We start from the raw sequence: 25,473 nt of genomic DNA, 5'->3' as shown, positions 1-25,473 counted from the left end.
TAGTTAAGAATCTGTTTTATGGTTTGCCTCTCTGTTTCCCCATATGTTCATCTGTTTTGTTTCTTAAATTCCACATAATGAGTGAAATCATATGGTATTTGTCTTTGACTGACTGACTTATTTCGGTTAGCATAATACACTCTAGCTCCATCCACATCATTGAAATGGCAGGATTTCATTTTTTTGATAGCTGAGTAATATTCCATTGTATATATATACCATGACTTCGTTATCCATTCATCAGTCAATGGACATTTGGGCTCTTTCCATAATTTGGCTACTGTTTATAATGCTGCCATAACCATCAAAATCCTAGAGGAAAACACAGGCAGAAACCTCTTTGACATTAGCCGTAGCAACTTCTTACTTACTGTGCCACTCTCATGTCTCCCATCTCCATCCCTTGTATCAATCCAACATTTGAGTGGACTTGATGTTCTTTACATTTTTCCTTAGCAATTAAAAATAGCACACACAAGGTGCATGTTAAATTGCATTGTTCCATGGCAATCAACTTACAATAAAAATGATATTGTTTGCTGATATAATTTAGTCAAGGACTCTTTTCTTTTCCAGACATAGAACTAACTGGATGCTTTCTCTTTTTCTATTGTATTCTATTGTGATAGACCTATGAGATAGGTTTTCCCCCTCATTTCACGTTTATTTCCCCATTAAGGAAAAACTGAGGCTCAGAGAAGTGAAACAACTTCTCAGAGTCACCCACATTGTAAGATATGGAGACAGAGCTTGAACCTTGGCTTCTTTTGCGTATCACATTTTTATTTCTTAAACAGCTTTAGCTACCTTCTCCTTTCTATTTTCTAAGAAGCATTAGCTTTTAGGAGAGCAAAATTATACAAGCCAATGTCCTGTCCTCCTTTGATAGCACTGCTTCTAACCAGGCCTGGCTTTGGAGAGGGCTTTTGTGTAGTTTCTACAAAGGGACTTAGGACGTTCCTTTTGAGAGTAGGGTGGGGAAGAGATCTACTTACATGCATTTGTTCATTTATTCAGGCATAGTGCTATGCAGTGGGAGAGAAAAGGATGAAAGGCCATGCATGGTCCCTGCCCTCCAAAGGTTCGTGGTGAGGCTGGCATGTAAGCAACCAGTCCCAGTCCCATATGACCCATGTTCTGATGGGGGTGAGAATAAATTCCTGTTGGAGCATGGGGCAAGGAGCCCTTCACTCTGCCTTGGGTTCTGAGATAAAGGTGAAGGATATATCCACACTGGAAACCTATAATATATGTGTTTAGGAGCCCTTCTTAACTCTTTCCTCTGTCTTGACCAGAGAGAAAAGACTGCATTCTGATGGTGTGTTCTAGGGCTTGGAGAAAGAGTGCTTGTAAGGCCTTGCTCAGCTACAGGGCCATCAATTCTCCACTGGGTTAACTATTGCAGTGAGTAGCATTTGTGTCAGCTCTAGAAGCATTAGAAGCAGACCTGTCCTTGAAATAATTGGCTGTGCTGGCCGTTACCCACATTTGCTTGTTTGGATTCATTATGCTTTAGTAATCTACTGTGTTTGGTTTTCATTCTCTGCCTTTCCTGGAGCCTAACTCCCAAGTGATCCAAAAGAGTAATTAGTGGCTACAGGAGAAGAGAGGCTTTCAGGTGAGCATGGCAGAATTTCATAGAAAGTAAGAGATGATTCTGGAAAACTGGGGGAATGTACAAGGAGAAAGAACCTCCCCTTATTGTGCTCTCAGATTTGGTGTAGATGGATATAAGAAAAGGTGGGAGAAAGTTGCTTAAGGTTGAAGACTGATGGCCATGAGGTACTAAGAAATCAACAAGTGCTAAGATTGGCTATAGTCATTTTACAGAGAACGGGGAGGGAGAGAAGAGGTTGGGATGGAGAGGGAGGTCAAATTTGTAGTAAAAGTCAGGTGTGGACCAAAGTTAAAAAGAAATTAAGAGGAAGTACAGTTTGGTAGAAAGATCATAGGCTCAGAAGGCTTAGTGAGGTCTCAGATGTGACAAGCTTCAGTCTCCCAGATAGGATTTTGAATCCTAGCTCTGCCTCAGAGCTGTGGGACCTTTGGCAAGCCACAACCTCTCTGAGTCTTAGTTTTCTTATTTGTAAAATGAAGATAATAATTATGCCCATAGGATTGTTACAACAATGGAATGAGGTATCCATTTGCTTGGCACATAATGAGTACTCAGTAAGTGGTAGCAATTGTTTTGCTTTTATAGGAAGCTAAGTACTAGCTACATAATCTTAGATAAACTTAACTTCTTTGAGCCAGTTTTAATAACTGTAAATGGGGACAATGCCTACATTGTAGGAAACATTTTTTTTGTGGGTATAAAGTAAGACTAGGTATACAAAACATTTATACAATAGTACAATAGAAGTTCAAAAAGTGATATTGCTACTGGATGGGCAACAACCTCTCAGGAAACTGGCAGCCAAAGAAGATGGTACATGTTTATTCTTTTGTATTTTGGAGCCTATGAGAAGCCTCAAGCCTCAAACATAGATGACATCTAAGAGCTCAGAGCTACTCTTTCCACCCTCAAACTTTTTCTGACCTTGCCAAACACTGAAAAAGAGGAGGACCATTGTTGAGGGGAAGGGACAAGGAAGGATTTTTAGCCATCCCTCAAGGTCCACCTCAAGTCCTATTCCTTCCATGAAGCTTCCTGACAGTTCTGCCTCAGGGAACTCTACCTTACCTCATTTCTTCTGACATTCAAGTTTGACCGTTTAATGTGGATGCTGAGTTAGAGTATTCACAATTGTTTCCTAAATGTATGACTTCATTGTCCAATTCTGTTTTAAGCCCCTGGAGGACAAGGTCTATGTCATACCATTTGTAAGAGCATAAGGCTGGGCACAAAAGCCCTCAAGAAACACAGCATATTGAAAACCTTTCAATTTAGGTTCCAGAATAGCCCTGAAATTTGGCCATATCATGTTTCTGTATGTGTCAAAGGTGTCACAACTGGGAACTTAAAAAAGAAAATCTCTTTATGTTGTCTTCTAATGGGCTGAACTACATTTTTCTTTACTCAGTAAATATTTATTGAATACTAGTTATGTGCAAAGCAATTTACTTGGGCTTTTGGTGACTACAGAGATGAATCCCACCTGGATCTTGCTATCATGTTGCTTCCATTCTAATAGGGGACATAGAGCCACCAAAACAAAGAGCCCTGATTCAAAGTACAAGATGATTAGTGCCTTAGGAGTCAGAGAAAAGAATTTGGAGCATCTTAGGCTTGGAGCACTAAAGCTGAATCTTGATAGATGATGTAAATTTAGGCGTGTGGGAATAGGGTAAAGGGAATCTGGGGAAAATATGATCAATTATGAAACATGTATATGGAACAACAAATAATACTATTTGTGTGGACTGTAGCATATGTGAAGAGAAATGGTGGAAAGCGAGGTCAGAAAGATCAGTTGAAGCCAAGTGGAAGAGGATAGTGACTTCCAGGTTAAAAATGATTGAGTTTATTCTGAAGGCAACACTGAACTATGGAGTCTAAATCTAAATCTATGTATCGAGATTTTTTTTCAAGCTGGTTAAGTACATGATCAGAACTGGCTTCTAAAATACTCCAAAAGCAGCATTTAAAAGTCAGCAGGGAGAGATATAGGTCTATAGACTTATATCATGAGCCCATTGATCTATAAAACAGTCCAAGTCCACGTTGCACAGCTATTGAAGTGATCTTGTCAAGGTTACACAGCAAGTTAGTTTTAGTATTAAGACTGGAATCTAGGTCTCTTGACTCCCAGTTATTTTACTCTTCCATCTCTGCCTCCTCAGTTTGATATTGTGGTTTTACTGTGGCAAATTAGAGATAAGAGAGAACATCACTGGGGTGTTTCAACCAAGAAATCCCTTTGCTGTGACTTCAAAGTTTGACTTGTAATGAATCATCAATAAAGAGCCTCATGTTTGTTTTCCAAGGCCTTGGGTTGATGTCCATTTGGATTTGGCTGTAAGTTGGAAAAAAATGGGATTCATATTTTAGGAGGCATCATCTAGTTCTCTTACCAAGAAAAGCAATAGCCCTAAGGCGGACCCAGGTTTGGGTGGAAGTATTTTCTGGCTTTGACCATAGCATACTCTTCCTGTCCAACACGCCCTCCACCATGCAGTTGAAATGGAACAGCATTATCAGCTTTGGTCATTTTGATCTGCAGTGACCAAGTTAGCGTCATGTGGCCTAGTGGTTCCTAACTCTGGCTACACATAGCATCACCTGGGGAACTTTTTTGTTTTTGTTTTTGTTTTAAGATTTATTTATTTATTTTAGAGAAAGAGTGCAGGGGAGGAGGGGCAGAGGGAGAGAGAAACTCAAGCAGAGTACACACCCAGAGCAGAGTCCGACGCAGGGCTTGATCTCACAACCCAGAGATCACAACCTGAGCTGAAACCAAGATTTGGATGCTCAACCAACTGCACCACCCAGGCGTCCCACCTGGGGAGCTTTTAAACATACCCATACCCAAGTCCTACCCTAATCAATTAAACTAGGATCTCTGGGGACTGGGTCCAGATACTATATGATTTTAATGTTCCCAGTGTATAGCCAAGGTTGAAAACCACTGGCACTTGGGACTACATGGACTTCAGAAATCAGATGTATCTGAATCTATTGCCAATTACCTATGAGGTTACTTCTTATCTCTGTGTCTCTGTTTTCACAACTGTAGAATAGGAATAATACTTTCTAGCTTGGAAGGTTATAACCCATGTTAAATGAGAATATATGTATAAAATCCTGAGTATAGTATCCCAACATCTAGAATAGAGCAGGTGTTCAATAAAAGCCAAAATTTTTACCAGCTATTTTATTACCATTACTATTATTTTTACCATTTATAATTTTTATATGACTAATAATATAACAAAACAGCAGGCACTAGGAAAAACAGTGGATGCAGAAACAAGAGATAGGAGTTTCAACCCTCACTCTATCACTTAACCTAACTACATGACTTGAATTAGTCTTTCTGAACCTCAGTTTTGTTCTCTATGAAATGAAGAAGATAAGACCCATCACTGTTTCTCTCCCAAGATTATTGTCAACATAAAATAGTTATCTGGAAGAGTGCTTTGAATGGTATAAAGTGTGTTAGAAAAATCAGATTATTATTATAATTTTGGTCATTTCTTAGCTGCAATTCTGTGTACCCAGCCTGGTGCTAAGGGGAATGTCATGTTCAGAAATACAAGATACAGTCTAGATGGGGAGACAGAATTTGTATGTGTATACACAGATAATTTCTCCATTAGAATATCAATCACACTGTATTATCATTATCTCTTTTCATATCTGTGTCCCTCACCAGAAGGGCTGGCTAGCTGGAGGAATTAAAAAAACCCACAAGGCAATATATGAGTACTTCATGCGTGTTTATATGGATGGAAATCACCTATGTCACGAGAACTGTTCAGGGGGTGAAATCTGAGCTGTTTTGAGGGTTGGTTACAGTACAGATAAGACATGAGAACTGGGGCATATATCAGGCAGGAAGCAAAACAGAGTCTAACACTTACTTACTCCTACTATATGCTAGGCACTCTCAATAGGCTCATTTAGTCCTTACAATCACCTGGTGGGGAGAGGTTATTATACCCACTTCCTGGATGAAGACATTGATGGTCAAAAAGGGGAAATAACTGCCCGGAGTCCAATAGCTTGGAAGTAGCAGAACAAGGCCTCAAAATCAGGACTACCCAACTCCAAACTTTCAGTACTTTCCACTATACCATATCAGCTCACCTAGAAGCAAGAATCAAGGGCTGCCAGGGTGCCTGGGTGTCTCAGTCGGTAAGCATCTGCCTTTGACTCAGGTCATGATCCCAGGGTCCTGGGATCAAATCCCACAGCGGGCTCCCTGCTCAGCAGGGAGTCTGCTTCTCCTTCTGCCTCTGCCCTCTCCCCTGCTCGTGCTCTTTCTCTCAAATAAATAAATAAAATCTTAAAAAAAAAAATCAAGGGCTTGCTTGATAGGGCAATTAGGAGACCAGTTTGACTAGAGTAGAGCTGGAAGATAAAGTCCAGATTTGCTGCCTGGGATTATAATTTGGGAGCAGCTCATAGAGGGCCTTGAATTTATAGTAAAGAAATTAAACTTTATCCTATACACTTTTTTTTTTAGAGTATGAAATCCTTTTTTAAAAATTTTTTTAATTTTATTATGTTAGTCACCATACAATACATCATTAGTTTTTGATGTGGTGATCCACAATATCCTATACATTTTATAGCTACTGTATGATCTTTAAGAAGAAAAACGATGTTAAAATACTTAGGGTAAACCTTATAACAGTATAGATTAAAGTTAATATTTTTTATATTTACTTTAAAATTTTATAGAAGAAAAATTGAGAATATAAAGATTACTAAACAAAAAATCAAGAAATATCAAAATCACCAACAATATTTTTCTCCTCTATTTTTTAAATTTTTTTTAATATTCCAGTTAGTTAACATACAGTATAATATTTGTTTCAGGTGAACAATTTTAGTGATTCAACACTTACATATGACACCCTGTGCTCATCACAACAAGCGCACTCCAGGGGTGCCTGGGTGGCTCAGTTGCTAAGCGTCTGCCTTTGACTCAGGTCATGATCCCAGGGTCCTGGGATCGAGCCCCGCATCAGGCACCCTGCTCGGCAGGGAGCCTGCTTCTCCCTCTGCTCCTCCCCCAGCTTGTGCTCTCTGACTCTGTCAAATAAATAAATAAAATCTTAAAAAAACCCACAAGGGCACTCCTTAATCCCCACCACCTATTCCCCCCCCCACCTTCCCTCTGGTAACCATCAGTTCTCTATAGTTAAGAGTCTGTTTCTTGGTGTGCAACTCACATTTTTCCCCTATGATCATTTGTTTTGTTTCTTAAATTCCATATATTAGTGAAATCATGGTACTTGCCTTTCTCTGACAGACTTATTTTGCTTACCATAGTACTCTGTAGCTCCATTCACATCATTGAAAAGAGCAAGATTTAATTCTTTATTATGGATGAGTAATATTCCATTGTGTGTGTGTGTGTGTGTATATAAAATATTGTATATATATGTATACATATATATTCCATTGTGTATATATACAATATAATACAATATATACAATATTCCATTGGGTGTGTGTGTGTATATATCTGTATATATACACACATATACATATCACATCTTTTTTTTCCAAGTTTTTAAATTCCAGTTAATATACAGCATAATACTAGTTTCAGGTGTACAATTTAGTGATTCAGCACTTACATAGGACACCCTCTGCTCATCACAACAAGTGCACAACTTAATCCCCATCACCAATTTAACATATCCCCCCACCCACCTCTCCTCTGACAACCATCATTTGGTCTCTGTAAATTAAGAGTCTGTTTCCTGGTTTTCCTCTCTTTTCCCCCACTCATATTTATTTGTTTTGTTTCTTAAATTCCACATATGAGTGAAATTATATGGTATTTCTCTAGCTCTGACTGGCTTATTTCCCTTAGCATAATACTCTCTATCTCCAAGTAGTTGCAAATGGTAAGATTTCATTCTTTTTAATGACTAATATGTCATTGTGTGTGTGTGTGTATACACACACAATGTCTTCTTCATCCATTCATCAGTCAGAAATGGGCTGTTTCCATATTTTAGCTATTGTAGATAATGCTGCTATAAACATCGGGGTGCAGGTATCCCTTTGAATTAGTATTTTTGTATTCTTTCAGTAAATACCTAGTGCTGCAATTGCTGGATCAGAGTGAAGTTCTATTTTTACCTTTTTTATTAAGATTTTATTTATTTATTTGACAGAGAGAGAGCGAGAGCAGCAACACAAGCAAGGGGAGTGGGAGAGGGAGAAGCAGGCTTCCCACTGAGCAGGGAGCCCGATGTGGGGCTCGATCCCAGGACCCTGGGATCATGACCTGAGCCGAAGGCAGACTCTTAACGACTGAGCCACCCAGGCGCCCCTATTTATACCTTTTCAAGGAACCTCCATACTGTTTTCCAGCATGTCTGACCCAGTTTGCATTCCCACCAACAGTGCAAGAGGGTTCCCCTCTCTCCACATCTTCACCAACGTCTGTTGTTTCTTGTGTTGTTGATTTTAGCCATTCTGACATATGGGAGATGGTATCTCATTGTAGTTTTGATTTCCATTTCCCTGATGAGTGATGTTGAGCATCTTTTCTTGTGTCTGTTGGCCATCTGGATGTCTTCTTTGGAAAAATGACTATTCATGTCTTTTGCCCATTTTTTTAACTGGATTATTTGTTTTTGGGGCGTTGAGTTTTATACGTTCTTTATATACATTGGATACTAACCCTTAATTGGATATGTCATTTGCAAATATCTTCTCCCATTCCGTAGGTTGCTTTTCAGTTTTGTCGATTTTTTTTTTTTACAGATTTTATTTATTTATTTGAGAGAGAGAGAGAATGAGAGACAGAGAGCATGAGAGGAGGAGGGTCAGAGGGAGAAGCAGACTCCCTGCCAAGCAGGGAGCCCGATGCGGGACTCAATCCTGGGACTCCAGGATCATGACCTGAGCCGAAGGCAGTCGCTTAACCAACTGAGCTACCCCGGCGCCCGAGTTTTGTCGATTATATCTTTCACTGTGCAGAAGCGTTTCATCTTGATGAAGTCCCAAAATTTATTTTTGCTTTTGTTTCCCTTGCCTCCCAGGAGACATATCTAGTAAGAAGTTGCTACGGCCAATGTCAAAGGGGTTACTGCTTGTGTTCTCTAGAATGTCAGTGCTTCCCTGTATCACAAATTTAGGTCTTTCATCCATTTTGAATTTATTTTTGTGTATGGTGTAAGAAAGTGGTCCAGTTTCATACTTTTGCATGTGGCTGTCCACTTTTCCCAACACCAGTTGTTGAAGAGACTGTCTTTTTTCACATTGAATATTCTTTCCTGCTTTGTCTAAGATTAATTGACCATACAGTTGTGGGTTCATTTCTGGGATTTCTATTCTCTTCCATTGATCTATGTGTCTATTTTTGTGCCAGTACCATACTGTTTTGATCAATACAGATTTGTAATATAACTTGAAGTCCAGAATTGTGATGCCACCAGCTTGGCTTTTCTTTTTCAAGGTTGCTTTGGCTATTTGGGGTCTTTTGCGGTTCCATACAAATTTTAGGATTGTTTATTCTAGCTCTGTGAAAAATGCTGTTGTTATTTTGATAGGGATTGCATTAAATGTGTAGATTGCTTTGGGCAATATAGATTTTTCACAAAATTTGTTCTTCCAATCCATGAGCATGGAACGTTTTGCCATTTCTTTGTGTCTTCCTCAATTTCTTTCATCAGTGTTTTGTAGTTTTCAGAGTACAGATCTTTTACCTCTTTGGTTAGGTTTCTTCCTAGGTATCTTATGGTTTTGGTGCAATTGTGAATGGGATCAATTCCTTGATTTCTCTTTCTTCTGCCTCATTGCTAGTGTATAGAAATGCAACTGACATCTGTGCATTGATTTTATATCCTGCCACTTTGCTGAATTCCTGTATGAGTTCTAGCAATTTGGGGGTGGAGCCTTTCGAGTTTTCTATATAGAGTGTCATGTCATCTGCAAACAGTGAACGTTTCACTTCTTCCTGGCGTTTTGGATGCCTTTTATTTCTTTTTGTTGTATGCTTCCTGTGGCTCGGCCTTCCAGTGCTATGTTGAGTAACAATGGTGAGAGTGGACATCCCTTGACTTGTTCCTGACCATAGAGGAAAAGCTCTGTTTTTCCCCATAGAGGATGGTATTAGCTATGGGCTCTTCATATATGGCCTTTATTATGTTGAGGTATGTTAGAGGGTCCCTCTAACCCTACTTTGTTGAGGGTTTTTTTTTTTTATCATGAATGGATGTTGTACATTGTCACATGTTCTTTCTGCATCTATTGAAAGGATCATATGGTTCTTTACCTTTCTTTTATTGATGTGGTATATCACGTAGATTGGTTGTTGAATATTGAGCCACCTTGCAGCCCAGGAATAGATCCCAGTTGATCCTGGTGAACGATTCTTTTAATGTACTGTTGGATTTGGTTTGCTAGTATTTGAATGAGAGTTTTTACATTCGTATTCATCAGGGATATTGGCCTCTCATTCTCTTTTTTAATGGAGTCTTCATCTGGTTTTGGTATCAGGGTAATGCTGGCCTCATAGAATGAATTTAGAAGTTTTTCTTCCGTTTCTATTTTTTGGAATAGTTTGAGAAGAATAGGTATTAACTGTTCTTTAAATGTTTGGTAGAATTCCCCTGGGAAGCCATGTGGCCATGGACTTTTATTTGTTGGGAGATTTTTGATTACTGATTCTATTTCTTTGCTGGTTATTGGTTTGTTGAAGCTTTCTATTTCTTCCTCTTTCAGTTTTCATCATTTATATGTTTCTAGGAATGTATCCATTTCTTCCAGGTTGTCCAATTTGCTGGTGTATAGTTTTCCATAATATTCTAGTTGTTTGTATTTCTGCGGTGTTGGTTGTTATTTCTCCTTTCTCATTTGTGATTTTATTTATTTGGGTCCTTTCTCTTTTCTTTTTGGTAAGTCTGGCTAGAGGTTTATCAATTTTGTTAATCTTTTCAAAGACCCAGCTCCTGCTTTCATTGATCTGTTTTATTGGCTGTTTTTTAGGTTCTGTTTCATTTATTTCTGCTTTAGCCTTTATTATTTCCTTCCTTCTTCCTGGCTTTAGGCTTTGTTTGTTGTTGTTTCTCTAGCTCCTTTAATTTTAATGTTAGGTAGTTAATTGAGATTTTTCTTGCCTCTTGCGTTAAGCCTGTATTCCTATGACTACTTCCTTCTTAGGACCACTTTTGCTGTATCCCAAAGGTTTTGGACCATCATGTTTTCATTTTCATTTCATTTCATTTCATTGCATTTGTTTCCATGTATTTTTTAAATTTATTCTTTGATTTCCTGGTTGACCCATTCACTGTTCAATAGCATGTTGTTTAACCTCCATGTGGTCTTTCCAAATTTTTTCTTGTGGTTGACTTCAAGTTTCATAGCTTTGTGGTCAGAAAAGATGCATGGCATGATCTCAGTCTTTTTGTACTTGTTGAGGCCTTATTTGTGACCTAGTATGTGATCTGTTTTGGAGAATGTCCCATGTGCACCTGAAAAGAATGCGTATTATGCTGTTTTAGGATGGAATGTTCTGAATATATCTGTTAAATCCATCTGGTCCAAGGTGTCATTCAAAGCCATTGTTTTCTTGTTGATTTTCTTGTTGATTTTCTGCTTAGATGAGGTGTACATTGATGTAAGTGGGGGTGTTCAAGTCTCCTATTATAGTATTACTCTCAGTGAGTTCCTTTATGTTTGTTATTAATTGTTTTATATATTTCAGTGCTCTCATGTTGTGGGCATAAATATTTACAATTGTTAGATCTTCTTGTTGGTTTGCCCCCTTTATCATGATATAGGTTCCTTCTCTATCTCTTGTTACAGTCTTTGTTTTTTTTTTTTTTTTTTAAGATTTTATTTATTTATTTAACAGAGAGAGAGATAGCGAGAGCAGGAACACAAGCAGGGGGAGTGGCAGGGGGAGAAGCAGGCTTCCCGCGGAGCAGGGGGCCCGATGCGGGACTCGATCCCAGGACCCTGGGATCATGACCCGAGCCGAAGGCAGACGCTTAATGACTGAGCCACCCAGGCGCCCCTCAGTCTTTGTTTAAACTCTAGTTTGTCCAATATAAGTATTGCTAATCTGGCTTTCTTTTGACATCCTTTTGCAAGATAAAAGTTTCTCCATCCCCTCCTTTTCAATCTGCAGGTGTCTTTCAGTCTAAAATGAGTCTCTTGTAGGCAGCATATAGATGGGTTTATTATTTTATCCATTCTGACACCTTATATCTTTTGATTGGAGCATTTAGTCCGTTTACATTCAGAGTAATTAGTGATAGATATGTATTTAGTGCCATTTCATTATTTGTTTGTTGTTTCTGGAGATATTCTCTGTTCCTTTCTTGTCCCTGTCAGTTTTGGTCTTTCCACTCAAAGAGTCACCTTTAATATTTCTTGTAGGGATGTTTTAGTGGTCACAAACTCCTTTATTTTTCACTTGTCTGGGAAACTCTTTATCTCCCCTTCTATTCTGAATGACAACTTGCCAGATAGAGTATTCTTGGCTGCAGATTGTTCCCATTCAGCACTTTGAGTACATCATGCCACTCCCTTCTGTCTTGCCGTGTTTCTGTTGAGAAATCTGCAGCTGGCCTTATGAGTCTTCCCCATAAGTTAGGGATTTCTTTTGTCTTTCTGCTTTAAGATTTTTTCTATATCATTATATTTTGAAAATTTAATTACAGTATGTTTTGGTGTTGGCCTGATGTTGTTGATTTTGTTGTGAGTTTTCTGTATATCCCAGATCTGAATAACTGTTTCCTTCTCCAGATAGGGAAGTTTTTAGCTATGATTTGCTTAAGTAAATTTTCTGCCCCCCCTTTCTCTTCTTCTGGGACTGCTAAAATATGAATGTTACTACATTTGATGGAGTCACTGAGTTCCCTAAATTTATTCTCGTGTTCCATAATTTCTCTTTCTCTCTTTTGTTAAGCTTCATTATTTTCCATTATTTTGTCCTTTACATCACTTACTCATTTTTCTGCTTCTTCCAGCCTTATGTTCATTCCATCAAGTCTGTTTCCAATTTCAGTTATTGCAGTTTTCATTTCTGACTGATTCTTTTTTAACTCTTTTGTCTCTGTGGTAAGGGCCTCCCTGAAGTCTTCCATTCTTTTCTCAAGCCCAGCAAGTATCCTTATGATTGTTGCTTTAAATTCTCCATCAGGCATGTTACTTATATATTTTTCACTTGGATCTCTAGCTGTGACCTAATCTTGTTGTTTCATTTGGGATAAATCCCCCTGTCTTCGCATTTTTTTCTAAGTCTCTGTCTTCTTCTCTGTGTTAGAAAAGCCAGTAATATTTTTTGTTCCTGAGTGTAATGGCTTTATGAAGAAGAGGCCATACAGTATCCATGGCCTAGAGCTTCAGGGAGTGTCTCTGGTGTGTGTTGCCTGTGCTCTGCTGTTGTGCTGTGGCTGCTCTGTCCTTCAGGTCAGTCGTCCTCAGAGGTTCTCCTTGCCTGCAGTGGGCAGTGTTTGGTTCTTGGCCAAAACGTGGCAACTTTTAACTATGTGTGCTCTGGTCTGCTTGTGAAATGAGAACTAATACTTCCACTAGAACTGAAGCACTGCAGAGCTTTCTATTCAGATGTGGTGTGAGCAGGGGTTTCTTTGGTCTTCTACAGAAGGGGCCCACCACACTGTGACTGATGCAAGCTCGACTGAGAAGGGCAGTACCACCAGAGAGCAGTGGTGTGGGACCTGGTATAAGCAGACTAGGCAGCTTGTGTTGGTGCCGTAGTGCTTCCTGCAGGTGGCTCTTTGTTTATGCTGAGGGGCTTGGGCGGGGGAGTGGTGCCAGCTAGCTTGTCCCTGGAGGGGTGCCTCCATGCACACTGCCTCTCAGGGAAGCACTCCAAGAAGAGCAAGTAACCTCCTCACCATATGTCCCAGGGGTTTTTCGGATTGCTGTTTCCACACTATTTGACTCCGCGTTGTATACTGCCTTCTCTTCAGGAGCAGCACAGTGCTCTCCGGGCTCTATCCCAGTGAAGCCTGCTCACTTTATTTTCTTTTTAAGAGCAACAGCCGTATCTTATTCATCTTTGCACCCTCTAAGGCACCCAGCACAGTGCCTGGAGAAAATGGAGCTAAGTGTTTTTTTTAATAAACTCTGTTTCCATATTTGGGTTTCTCTAGTTTCTTCAATTCAGATCATTTACATAAGTTTCTCCAAAGGGATCTATATGGGAAGTCATTGACTTCCTCATTTCCAGATAAATTTTATATGTAATAGCATTAATGAAAATTGTGAAAGAAAAAGGGATCTATGTACAATACCACTGTATTATGTCCAGTGTATGTATAACTACCTTGTGGCAAGGTGCTCATCAAGAAACATCGATTGGTGAGACAGTTCTTCCTTGTATGGACTATCCAGCATATTGACCTATCCTTTCAAATGCCAGCAGGTCCCTCCATCATTTTGGCAAATCAAAAAGGCCAGTATAGTTAATTTTTCCAAATATTAACCACAAATGCATCTTCCAAATGAAAAATAAAAGTTCATTAGGTGCTTATTTGTTTTTTAATTTTTTATTTAAATTCAATTTAATTAACATATTCTGTATTTTTAGTTTCAGAGGTAGAATTTAGTGATTCATCAGTTGCTTGTAACACCAAATGCTCATTACTTCAAGTCTGCTGACTTTTAAAACTCTAGGGTTTAGGAATGTGATGTGGGCAGGGGCCTGTGCTGGTCTGGGGAAGAGGCCCACCATGCTGGAATTGAGGTGAGCTTGACAGAGAAGAGCAGTTGTGCCAGAGCACAAGAGTGTGGGACTTGCCCTCCCCAACATCCCCCCCCCACCCACTAACAACCTTGCATAGTTGTACATATGCCAATTTCCATATCGTGTTCATCAGGCCATGAGTACTTTTTGTGTGTGGATTTTTTCCACTTAAATGCACATATTTTTTTTGACCCGGCCCAAATCCTTGTCAGTTCATGTATAATATGTGTTGGTTAAGTACTTGTACAAAATGGTTTGCTTAGTCTTTGTGGTTGGGCCCAAGTTTCTTCTATTAAGAAGAATGTTTTTGTGTCAATTGTTTTTCCTATTTTTTGGTGGTTAATTCCTTTGGCCTGTTCCCCAAAATGGATCCATTGGATCAACAAATATGAACTATCTCATATGTATGCTTTTGCATTTCATCAACATTTTTCCAGAATTCTTTATGGCTATGTAAATAGAGTAAGCCCAGTGTCCAGTGCTACCAGCAATGTGTAAGTGCATCAGTGTCTCTCCTGCCAAAACTCCCGCTAAATCCACTTCATAAAAAATTATATATATTTACTTTATATTGACTGACCTGGAAACCAGAGACATAGAAGCAGGGAGGCAAGTTAGGGGACTGCTGCAATAGTCAATGTCTAAGTAAAAAGAGCCTGAGTTTGGGTAATTATGAATTTAATAAATTCAAATTCATCATCAGATATTGCCTAAATACCTACTATGTGCCAGGCTCATACTAAACATGTTAGTACCTAATTGAAATTTTAATATCTTTGTAAGATAATGTATTATTGGTCTTCATTATATAGATGAGGTAACTTAAGACTTAGCAGATTGATATGACATACCCTAGGTCACACAAATAGAAGTTCTAAAGCTGGGTTTCAAACATAGTCTTTCTGAAGGATTAAGCTGCTGGAAGAATTAAAAAAAAAAAAATGGAAAAGAAATCCAGAGTTGTTATGACCAAAAATAAGTGGGCCCTAAGGGAGGTAGCCCAGATAACTCCAATATTGGGTGCCTGTTCATGAATAGTGTTCCATTGGGCTAACCATTCTACTACATTTTCTCTTTCAGGAGACTCTGACAGTTTCAGCAAAGTGCGGCCTCCGGGAGAAAAGCCTACCATCGTCCGTCCCCCAGTGAGGCCTCCAGACCCTCCGTGCCGGGCAGCTACTCCCCAAAAGCCAGAACCAAAGCCAGATATTGTGGTTAGCAATGCAGGGGAAATCCCATCATCTGTGTAAGTAGAGTTTTTCCTCAACCTTGGCCTAAGGCTCATCTTAGGCCACCAGGAGTTCTTTCCAGGATCACCATAATGGTTGTGAAGGGTATACAGTGCACAACCCCAGGGTATCATTCACTTCATAGTCTAGGGAAATGTCACAGACAAGCCCTGTTTGGAGTGTTCCACTCAGCACCCAAGGCTGAGAGATTTCACTAACACTGCCCTGATTTCTGTAGGGTGATAAGATTAACTTCTGTTTTCATGCTCCCTTGGCTCTGGAAATTTTTCATATTTTCTTATTATTGCTACTGTTTTTAAAAGAAATTTAATGAACAGATTTGTTCATTGTACTTGTGCCTTCCGGCTTTCTTTTTAAATCAATGGTATGATTTTTTTTTTAATCTCCTAAAATGACTCAGATTCTCCAGAGAGCCTCTTGCAGGGTAAGAACTGAGCTAATGGCCAGCACGTTTTCCTGAGGTAGGACTGGAAGCCAAGGAACCAGGTATAAAGTAGCGAAGGCAGGGCCACAGCAGCTCTCAAGGACCAGCCTTGTATGGTCATAACTAGCCTGACTGGTCTCTCTTTAGCCAGTGCTTGGGACCCCTCTCATATACTGCCTCCTAGTATTCCTTTTTCTTGTGTCTCTTGTTTTCCATAATTGTAAAATGGGCGAAATAAGAAAAACAAAGCCTCTATCATGTTGATTAAGTAGCTAAGTGTATTTATGAAAATGTCAAAAATTTATACATTGAAGCCAAGGACTTGTTTCACTTATTTCTCATAAGAATAGCCTGAACAAACAACATACTTAGACCACTCTGAACCAAGGGAAAGCAAAGGGCGTTAGACATAGCCTTGGGGGTGCTTATGGTCTCTGAGTCATTTCACATTCTGATATTTGGTTTCTCCTTAGACCCAGGTCCTTTGCAAGCTAGGGAAGACCTTCAGTTGGTGGCCTGTCTGGTTTATACTTTTTGTCTTGTCCATTGTCTGTTGGTTCTCATATGTATTCCAGAGCAACTCATGGGACTTGATTGGCTTCTGTTTGCAGGGTGGCTTCCAGGACCAGGTTCTTTGAAACAGCTTCCCGAAAAACAGGAAGGTAAGACACATAGATGACAGAAGAGACACCAAGTTACTTTTTAATAAATGGATCATGAACATCACAGTTGCTGTCTTACATTCTCTTCTTCTGTTTCTATGCAGTTCCATCTCTGTCTCTCTGTTTGTCCCTTTCTCTCCCCTAGTTCTGTCTCTCTGTTTCCTGTTCTCTCACCCTATACATCTGTTTTTGTCTCTGTCCTTGTTATTCTATTTGTCTCTCTCATACTCTTTCTTTCTCTGTGTCTTTGTCATTCTCAGTCTCTTTCTGTCTCTCTTTGTGTTTTTCTGCTTATATCTCTGTTTCTGTGTCTCTCTGTCTCCCTATTTGTTTGTTTTACTCTTTTTCTGTCTCTCTCTCCCCTGTCCCTTTCTTTTTTTTTTTAATCTCCTAAAATGACTCAGATTCTCCAGAGAGCCTCTTGCAGGGTAAGAACTGAGCTAATGGCCAGCACGTTTTCCTGAGGTAGGACTGGAAGCCAAGGAACCACATGCTAAGTAATATTGCAAAAAAACATGACATTCAATGTAGGTCTTATTTTTTTGTTAGTTTACTTATTTAGACTCTATTATATTCTAAAAGGGCAGCTGATAAGAATATATAGAATGCAACACTCACATAAACAGCCTTAGAATAAACATAGGTAAACATTAGGTGGTATGATATAAATCACCTGGAAACACCTGAGGGAACAAAAACATAAACAGATTTGCTTTCCACCCTAGACCCACTAAAACAAAATCTCCAGGAGTGGGGCCTGGGAATCTATTTTTTTGTTTTATTTCCTTCCTTCCTACCTTCATTCCAGTTTGTTTGTTTTTAAAACTTCTAAGGTATTGGTACAAATTGTCCAAAGCCTGGCATTTGGGACTCTTTAGACTAGAATACCTAAAGAAATGGTTGCTCAGCCTTTAGGGACTCTTTTGTGATTTTGCTCCATGTTGCTTTTTAGAGAGTTTGAAATTGTGTTTCCTGATGGGTGATAAGAGTATAACTCTTCTAGGTGGTCAGTTAAAAGAACAATGTGCCTTTACCAGCAGTGGAGCTAGGGTGAGTTTAACATCATCTAGTCAAAACTGTGAGACCTAACTCACCAGGACATGATACTGCACAGCAAGTCACCCTAGTTCTGCTTGGCAGTCAGCCATTAAACCAGGTCCAGTTCTCCTTAGACAATAATTTGCTATTTATTCTACCATAACAGATAAAAATCAGGTCAAGCTCCCAGATTTCTCTTACCAATACAGTAAAGTTTTTGCCTAGGATGTTTTTAAATCAGGCTTAGTCAAATGTCCCTCTTGAGAAAAAAAATGAAAGAGAGAGACAGAGAGACTCTTTAATACTCTTAATATAGTACCCACTTTTGAGCAGGACCACTTCCTATTTCCCGGTGATCCTTCCTCCCTCCCTAGAATAAGCCATATGAGAAATAAGTTCCAAGGAGATGGGATGAAGTAAACTAGAATTAACAGAGTGAACTGGGTATATCTATAAGAACACTCTTTTAGAGGAAGTGATATCTAATTTGGGGCTTAAAAATGAGTAGAAATACACCAAAAATTATGAGGAATTCATCTGTATCCTTGGACAGGGAACCAATGTATTGAGAGAGAATATGTAAGAGGCATCAACAAAGTCCAGTAGAATCTTTAAGGCAGGTCAACTTCTAATAGGAAAACTATAGCCAAACTGATGTTGAGAGTATGGAAAGATTGGTAACTGCTGTCTGAGCTTTGTCACCTACTGCTCAGGGAATTCTTGGACCAACTCACAAAATAAGGGGGGGGGGCTATAGCCAAACCAGGCACTTCAGACTAAAGCACCACTCTACTTATCCTATGTTTAGGCCTCTGGAACCTAGATTTAATCCTGTTCCTTATCCCCAGATTCCATCTTGCCAGGAGTGTGGGCAAGACTGAAGTGGATACACCTGTCTTCCAGTGTGTCATGAGCCATAAAGCCATACAGGTTCCTCCCATTTAGTATCCACATAGGAAAAAAACTACCACTTTTGTCTATACTCCCACCTTGTGACCACCACTTACATCAGTACATCTACATGCTGGCCACTGGTCAAGATCCTCAGACTAGCCACATCAGTACCATCTATAGACATTGTTGGCAAGCTCTTCTCTCTGATGAAAATAATGATCTGTTTAACTTTTGTTCTGCTCCTTTTTGCTTTCCATTTGTACCCGACTGTAGCCTGACATTTGAAACACTTTACTTCCTCATTCATCTCTCTTCCACAACCAATAAAAAATTTAAAACTTAAATGAAAATGGGAAGTGGCCCATCAAGAAGAGAAGGAAGGGGTTCAGCAAGGCAGAACAGCTTATGCAAGACAGGTTCAGTAAGTGATTAGTGTTGCACTTTGGCTACAATGTGGGGGTGAAAAGAGGGAAGCTTATCTGGAGGTGAGGCCAGAAAGATAGACTGGGTCCAGATTGTAAAACCTTATATGACATACTAAAGAATTTGATCTTTATACTTTAGTCCATGGGGAATCATGTTAACTTCTAAGCATGACAATGCATACTCTGAGATGACTGAGTTGTGAAACAAAACAAAACAAAACCTCATTCTGTTAGTAATGGGAAAGATAGATGGGAGAGTAAAGACTGGAGACAGAGACCAATTAGGAGGCTAATCATCATGGCAACAATTGATGAGGCCCTAACCTATGGCATTGCCAGTGAAATGGAATAGAAGGACAGATATGAGATAGGCACAAGGAGACCTGGCTGACCTTTCAAACATGGAATTGGATGGACAAGTAGGTGGCTCAGTTGGTTAAGTGTCTGCCTTCGGCTCAGGTCATGAACCCAGGGTCCTGGGATTGAGCCCCAGAGTGGACTCCCTGCTCAGTAGGGAGTCTGCATCTCCCTCTCCCTCTGCCCCTCCCCACCACTTCTGCTCTTGATCTCTCTCTCTCTCTCTCTCTCTCTCTCTCTAATAAATAAATAAAATCTTTTAAAAAAACAGGGAACAATGGAGAAGGATTAAGAGGGAAAAAAAGTCTAACTTGGAAAATTAAGTGGATGGTAACAATAATTAATCATAGAAGAACAGGTTTTGTGGGAAAGTTGCTCTAATTTTGGACACAGTGTTTTTGAAGACCCTGTGGAATATCCAGATAGAAATGCCCAGTGCAGGTTGAGAGGAAGATGGTGGTGGAGTAGGAGGACCCTAGACTTGCCTCATCCAACAAACACAACTAGATAACTAAAAATCATCCTAAATATCCCAGAAATAGACATGAAGACTGTCAGAAAAAACTCCTCAAATAAAGGGAGAGAAGAGGCCCCATTGAAGAAGGTAGGAAGTGTGAAGAGTGGGCTTAGGGGAGAAAGGAATCTCAAGTGCAGTGGAGGGGAGGGAGCTGAGGTTGCAGAGAAGGGCAAGAGGGAGACCAGCACACAGAGGAATGCCCAAGGAGAACATTTCCCTAAAGCCATTGGCTTGGAAAATGAGAGTGGTTGAATTTTCTGAATTCTTGCACCAAGTGGGGCTTAAAGCCTGCAGTTTTTTTTTTTTAATTATTATTCATTCGAGACACAGAGATACACAGAGAGAGAGAGAGCATGAGCAGGGGGAGAAGCAGAGGGAGAGGGAAAAGCATAAAGGAGAATGGGTTTTGCTGAGATAGAGGCCTGGAGGTGCTGTGCTGCTCCCGGAAAGAAGGAAGGCAAACAATCCAGGGAGAGACAGCATGGAAAATGATCTGAAGAACACCTGCAGAACACAGAGGAGAGACTGTTCACTCTTCTCAGAGTGCATCTCTGAGAGACAGTGTTCACGGAGATACCTCCAGGAACAGGGGAGCTGGCTGGTGCCATTTCACTCCCCACCCCTCAGCATAAACACAAAGCCACCTGCAGGAAGCACAACAAACAAAGCCTAAAGCCAGGAAGAAGGAAGGAAATAATAAAGGCTAAAGCAGAAATAAATGAAACAGAACCTAAAAAACAGCCAATAAAACAGATCAATGAAAGCAGGAGCTGGGTCTTTGAAAAGATTAACAAAATTGATAAACCTCTAGCCAGATTTACCAAAAAGAAAAGAGAAAGGACCCAAATAAATAAAATCACAAATGAGAAAGAAATAACAACCAACACTGCAGAAATACAAACAACTAGAATATTATGGAAAACTATACGCCAGCAAATTGGACAACCTGGAAGAAATGGATACATTCCTAGAAACATATAAATGATGAAAACTGAAAGAGGAAGAAATAGAAAGCTTCAACAAACCAATAACCAGCAAAGAAATAGAATCAGTAATCAAAAATCTCCCAACAAATAAAAGTCCATGGCCACATGGCTTCCCAGGGGAATTCTACCAAACATTTAAAGAACAGTTAATACCTATTCTTCTCAAACTATTCCAAAAAATAGAAACGGAAGAAAAACTTCTAAATTCATTCTATGAGGCCAGCATTACCCTGATACCAAAACCAGATGAAGACTCCATTAAAAAAGAGAATGAGAGGCCAATATCCCTGATGAATACGAATGTAAAAACTCTCATTCAAATACTAGCAAACCAAATCCAACAGTACATTAAAAGAATCGTTCACCAGGATCAACTGGGATCTATTCCTGGGCTGCAAGGTGGCTCAATATTCAACAACCAATCTACGTGATATACCACATCAATAAAAGAAAGGTAAAGAACCATATGATCCTTTCAATAGATGCAGAAAGAACATGTGACAATGTACAACATCCATTCATGATAAAAAAAAAAAACCCTCAACAAAGTAGGGTTAGAGGGACCCTCTAACATACCTCAACATAATAAAGGCCATATATGAAGAGCCCATAGCTAATACCATCCTCTATGGGGAAAAACAGAGCTTTTCCTCTATGGTCAGGAACAAGTCAAGGGATGTCCACTCTCACCATTGTTACTCAACATAGCACTGGAAGGCCGAGCCACAGGAAGCATACAACAAAAAGAAATAAAAGGCATCCAAAACGCCAGGAAGAAGTGAAACGTTCACTGTTTGCAGATGACATGACACTCTATATAGAAAACTCGAAAGGCTCCACCCCCAAATTGCTAGAACTCATACAGGAATTCAGCAAAGTGGCAGGATATAAAATCAATGCACAGATGTCAGTTGCATTTCTATACACTAGCAATGAGGCAGAAGAAAGAGAAATCAAGGAATTGATCCCATTCACAATTGCACCAAAACCATAAGATACCTAGGAAGAAACCTAACCAAAGAGGTAAAAGATCTGTACTCTGAAAACTACAAAACACTGATGAAAGAAATTGAGGAAGACACAAAGAAATGGCAAAACGTTCCATGCTCATGGATTGGAAGAACAAATTTTGTGAAAAATCTATATTGCCCAAAGCAATCTACACATTTAATGCAATCCCTATCAAAATAACAACAGCATTTTTCACAGAGCTAGAATAAACAATCCTAAAATTTGTATGGAACCGCAAAAGACCCCAAATAGCCAAAGCAACCTTGAAAAAGAAAAGCCAAGCTGGTGGCATCACAATTCTGGACTTCAAGTTATATTACAAATCTGTATTGATCAAAACAGTATGGTACTGGCACAAAAATAGACACATAGATCAATGGAAGAGAATAGAAATCCCAGAAATGAACCCACAACTGTATGGTCAATTAATCTTAGACAAAGCAGGAAAGAATATTCAATGTGAAAAAAGACAGTCTCTTCAACAACTGGTGTTGGGAAAAGTGGACAGCCACATGCAAAAGTATGAAACTGGACCACTTTCTTACACCATACACAAAAATAAATTCAAAATGGATGAAAGACCTAAATTTGTGATACAGGGAAGCACTGACATTCTAGAGAACACAAGCAGTAACCCCTTTGACATTGGCCGTAGCAACTTCTTACTAGATATGTCTCCTGGGAGGCAAGGGAAACAAAAGCAAAAATAAATTTTGGGACTTCATCAAGATGAAACGCTTCTGCACAGTGAAAGAAATAATCGACAAAACTCGGGCGCCGGGGTGGCTCAGTTGGTTAAGCGACTGCCTTCGGCTCAGGTCATGATCCTGGAGTCCCAGGATTGAGTCCCGCATCGGGCTCCCTGCTTGGCAGGGAGTCTGCTTCTCCCTCTGACCCTCCTCCTCTCATGCTCTCTGTCTCTCATTCTCTCTCTCTCTCAAATAAATAAATAAAATCTGTAAAAAAAAAAAATCGACAAAACTGAAAAGCAACCTACGGAATGGGAGAAGATATTTGCAAATGACATATCCAATTAAGGGTTAGTATCCAATGTATATAAAGAACGTATAAAACTCAACGCCCCAAAAACAAATAATCCAGTTAAAAAAATGGGCAAAAGACATGAATAGTCATTTTTCCAAAGAAGACATCCAGATGGCCAACAGACACAAGAAAAGATGCTCAACATCACTCATCAGGGAAATGGAAATCAAAACTACAATGAGATACCATCTCCCATATGTCAGAATGGCTAAAATCAACAACACAAGAAACAACAGACGTTGGTGAAGATGTGGAGAGAGGGGAACCCTCTTGCACTGTTGGTGGGAATGCAAACTGGGTCAGACATGCTGGAAAACAGTATGGAGGTTCCTTGAAAAGGTATAAATAGGGGCGCCTGGGTGGCTCAGTCGTTAAGAGTCTGCCTTCGGCTCAGGTCATGATCCCAGGGTCCTGGGATCGAGCCCCACATCGGGCTCCCTGCTCAGTGGGAAGCCTGCTTCTCCCTCTCCCACTCCCCTTGCTTGTGTTGCTGCTCTCGCTCTCTCTCTGTCAAATAAATAAATAAAATCTTAATAAAAAAGGTAAAAATAGAACTTCACTCTGATCCAGCAATTGCAGCACTAGGTATTTACTGAAAGAATACAAAAATACTAATTCAAAGGGATACCTGCACCCCGATGTTTATAGCAGCATTATCTACAATAGCTAAAATATGGAAACAGCCCATTTCTGACTGATGAATGGATGAAGAAGACATTGTGTGTGTATACACACACACACACACACACACAATGACATATTAGTCATTAAAAAGAATGAAATCTTACCATTTGCAACTACTTGGAGATAGAGAGTATTATGCTAAGGGGAATATGTCAGTCAGAGCAAGACAAATGCCTTATAGTTTCACTCAAGTGGAATTTATGAAACAAAACAAATGAGCAAAGGGGAAAAAATGGAGAGAGAGACAAACCAAGAAACAGACTCTTAATTATAGAGAACAAACATGTTTACCGAAAGTGAAGGAGGTGGGAATGGGATAAATATGTGGTGGGCATAGGGAGGGCACTTGTGATGAGCACCGGGTATTGTATGGAAGTGTCCAATTACTCTATTGTACACCTGAAACTATTATTACATTGTATGTTAGCTAACTGGAATTTAAATAAAACTTAAATAAAAAAAGAAATGTCCAGTAGGTAACTGCAACTTAGAATAGTAGTTGGGGTTGAACCCACAGAGATTTAATTTAAGGGTAGAACTGTTGAGTACAGCCACTGTGCAACTTCATGGGACATTTACATTTACCACAATATGAATAGTGGCCCTTTGGTGGGTTCTCAATATTTGGTGGTGATTTAAACCATGAATGGGAATAAGATCACTCAGGAAGTAAGTATAAATAGACTTAGGAAAGAAGTGAAAAACAATGCTACAGAAATAGCCCTGGGACCAGCTATTTTCTGGGATATTCTGGCAACACTATATAGGGCTTCATTCTTTAGGATTGTCTCTTCCCTCCAGCTATTCCCAGACAAGGCTAATTTAGTACTGATATAAGCACATCAAGAGGCTGGGGAAAGTTGGTTTGATCTTCAAGGCAAAGGATGATTCTTGTTTTGCATGACATTTGCCCTTCCTTCCACCTTGCCCTTCTACCTATTAGAAATAATCACAGAATATAGTCTTCGGGCCAGTTTCTCTGACACCTGAGAGATTTCTTTGTATCTCGGTTACTGGGCTTGCTAAATCTGCCAGAGAGGTAGCCCAACTTATAAGCATAGATCTAGATGTTCTGAAACATTTGGATGGAATCATTTCCCATTTTTCAAATGGACTCTTTGGCACTGGCCTGGAAGGGTCACCCATCCCCTTGCTTTGCCTTTTCAGTTCTGATTTCTAGAGGTTTAGTGAAATATTTTTCCTCCTTTACCCACAGTTCTCAAGGCAGAGTTCCTGGAGATGAGAGTTGAGGCCTCCGGTATGTAGTCTCCACTCCTGATTACAGAACCTTGTAACATGTAAGCCTTCTTTATGGGATCTGAGCTTTTGAGGACTAAAATATCTTGTGGTTCCAGAGGATAGGAACACATTCCATGTCTCAGTTCATTAACCTGTAATTATGTGACCCTTAAACTTACTACCTTCCAATTCTGAGGTTCCCTGTGTTTTTAAGTCTCCTTCCTCTTTCCTTTCTTTCTCCCCCCCAACCGAATTACAGTGTAGTTTTACAAGTTGCCTTTGGATAAAGTTCATTAGGAATCCTAGACTGTGACATGTGGCAAGTACATTTTGTTCTCTTAGCCTCAATTTCCCAATCTGTAAAATTAAAAGTTTGGAACCCTGTAACTCTGACATCCCTTGGGTCTATAAGAAAATCGGTAACCTCTCTTTTGGTATTATAGCAAGTACCATGAGTCCACTTAAGTATCATATAGGGACTTCACACCTTCAGACCAAATCACTATTTAAGTCTTTTCCCCCGAACCTCTATCCTTAGTCTTGTATATTTGTTTAATGAAAAGTACTTTCACTTCCATTATTTCATTAGAT

At 39.6% G+C, this 25,473-nt stretch overlaps 1 protein-coding gene across 4 annotated transcripts in view; it reads left to right on the top strand.

The window, feature by feature from the left end:
* Nucleotides 1-25,473, top strand: part of OPHN1 (oligophrenin 1) — a 729,824-nt gene that overhangs the window by 472,815 nt on the left and 231,536 nt on the right. For 2 of the 4 annotated variants that reach the window (XM_064574171.1, XM_064574173.1), the window contains 3 exons: nucleotides 15,432-15,597; nucleotides 16,637-16,687; nucleotides 24,860-24,901. In XM_064574171.1, coding sequence (XP_064430241.1) covers nucleotides 15,432-15,597; nucleotides 16,637-16,687; nucleotides 24,860-24,893 — 251 coding nt within the window. In that variant the 3' untranslated portion in view covers nucleotides 24,894-24,901. The remainder of the gene's footprint in view (nucleotides 1-15,431; nucleotides 15,598-16,636; nucleotides 16,688-24,859; nucleotides 24,902-25,473) is intronic. The other 2 variants (XM_064574174.1, XM_064574172.1) reach the window with 1 other exon arrangement.

Source organism: Mirounga angustirostris, unplaced genomic scaffold, assembly GCF_029215605.1.
Source record: "Mirounga angustirostris isolate CCGP_5_RB_7025 unplaced genomic scaffold, mMirAng1.0.hap1 SCAF_11, whole genome shotgun sequence".
NCBI classification, from domain to species: Eukaryota; Metazoa; Chordata; class Mammalia; order Carnivora; family Phocidae; genus Mirounga; species Mirounga angustirostris.
The sequence above is the reverse complement of the archived record's forward strand: the minus strand, read 5'-3'. Positions and strand labels throughout refer to the sequence as shown.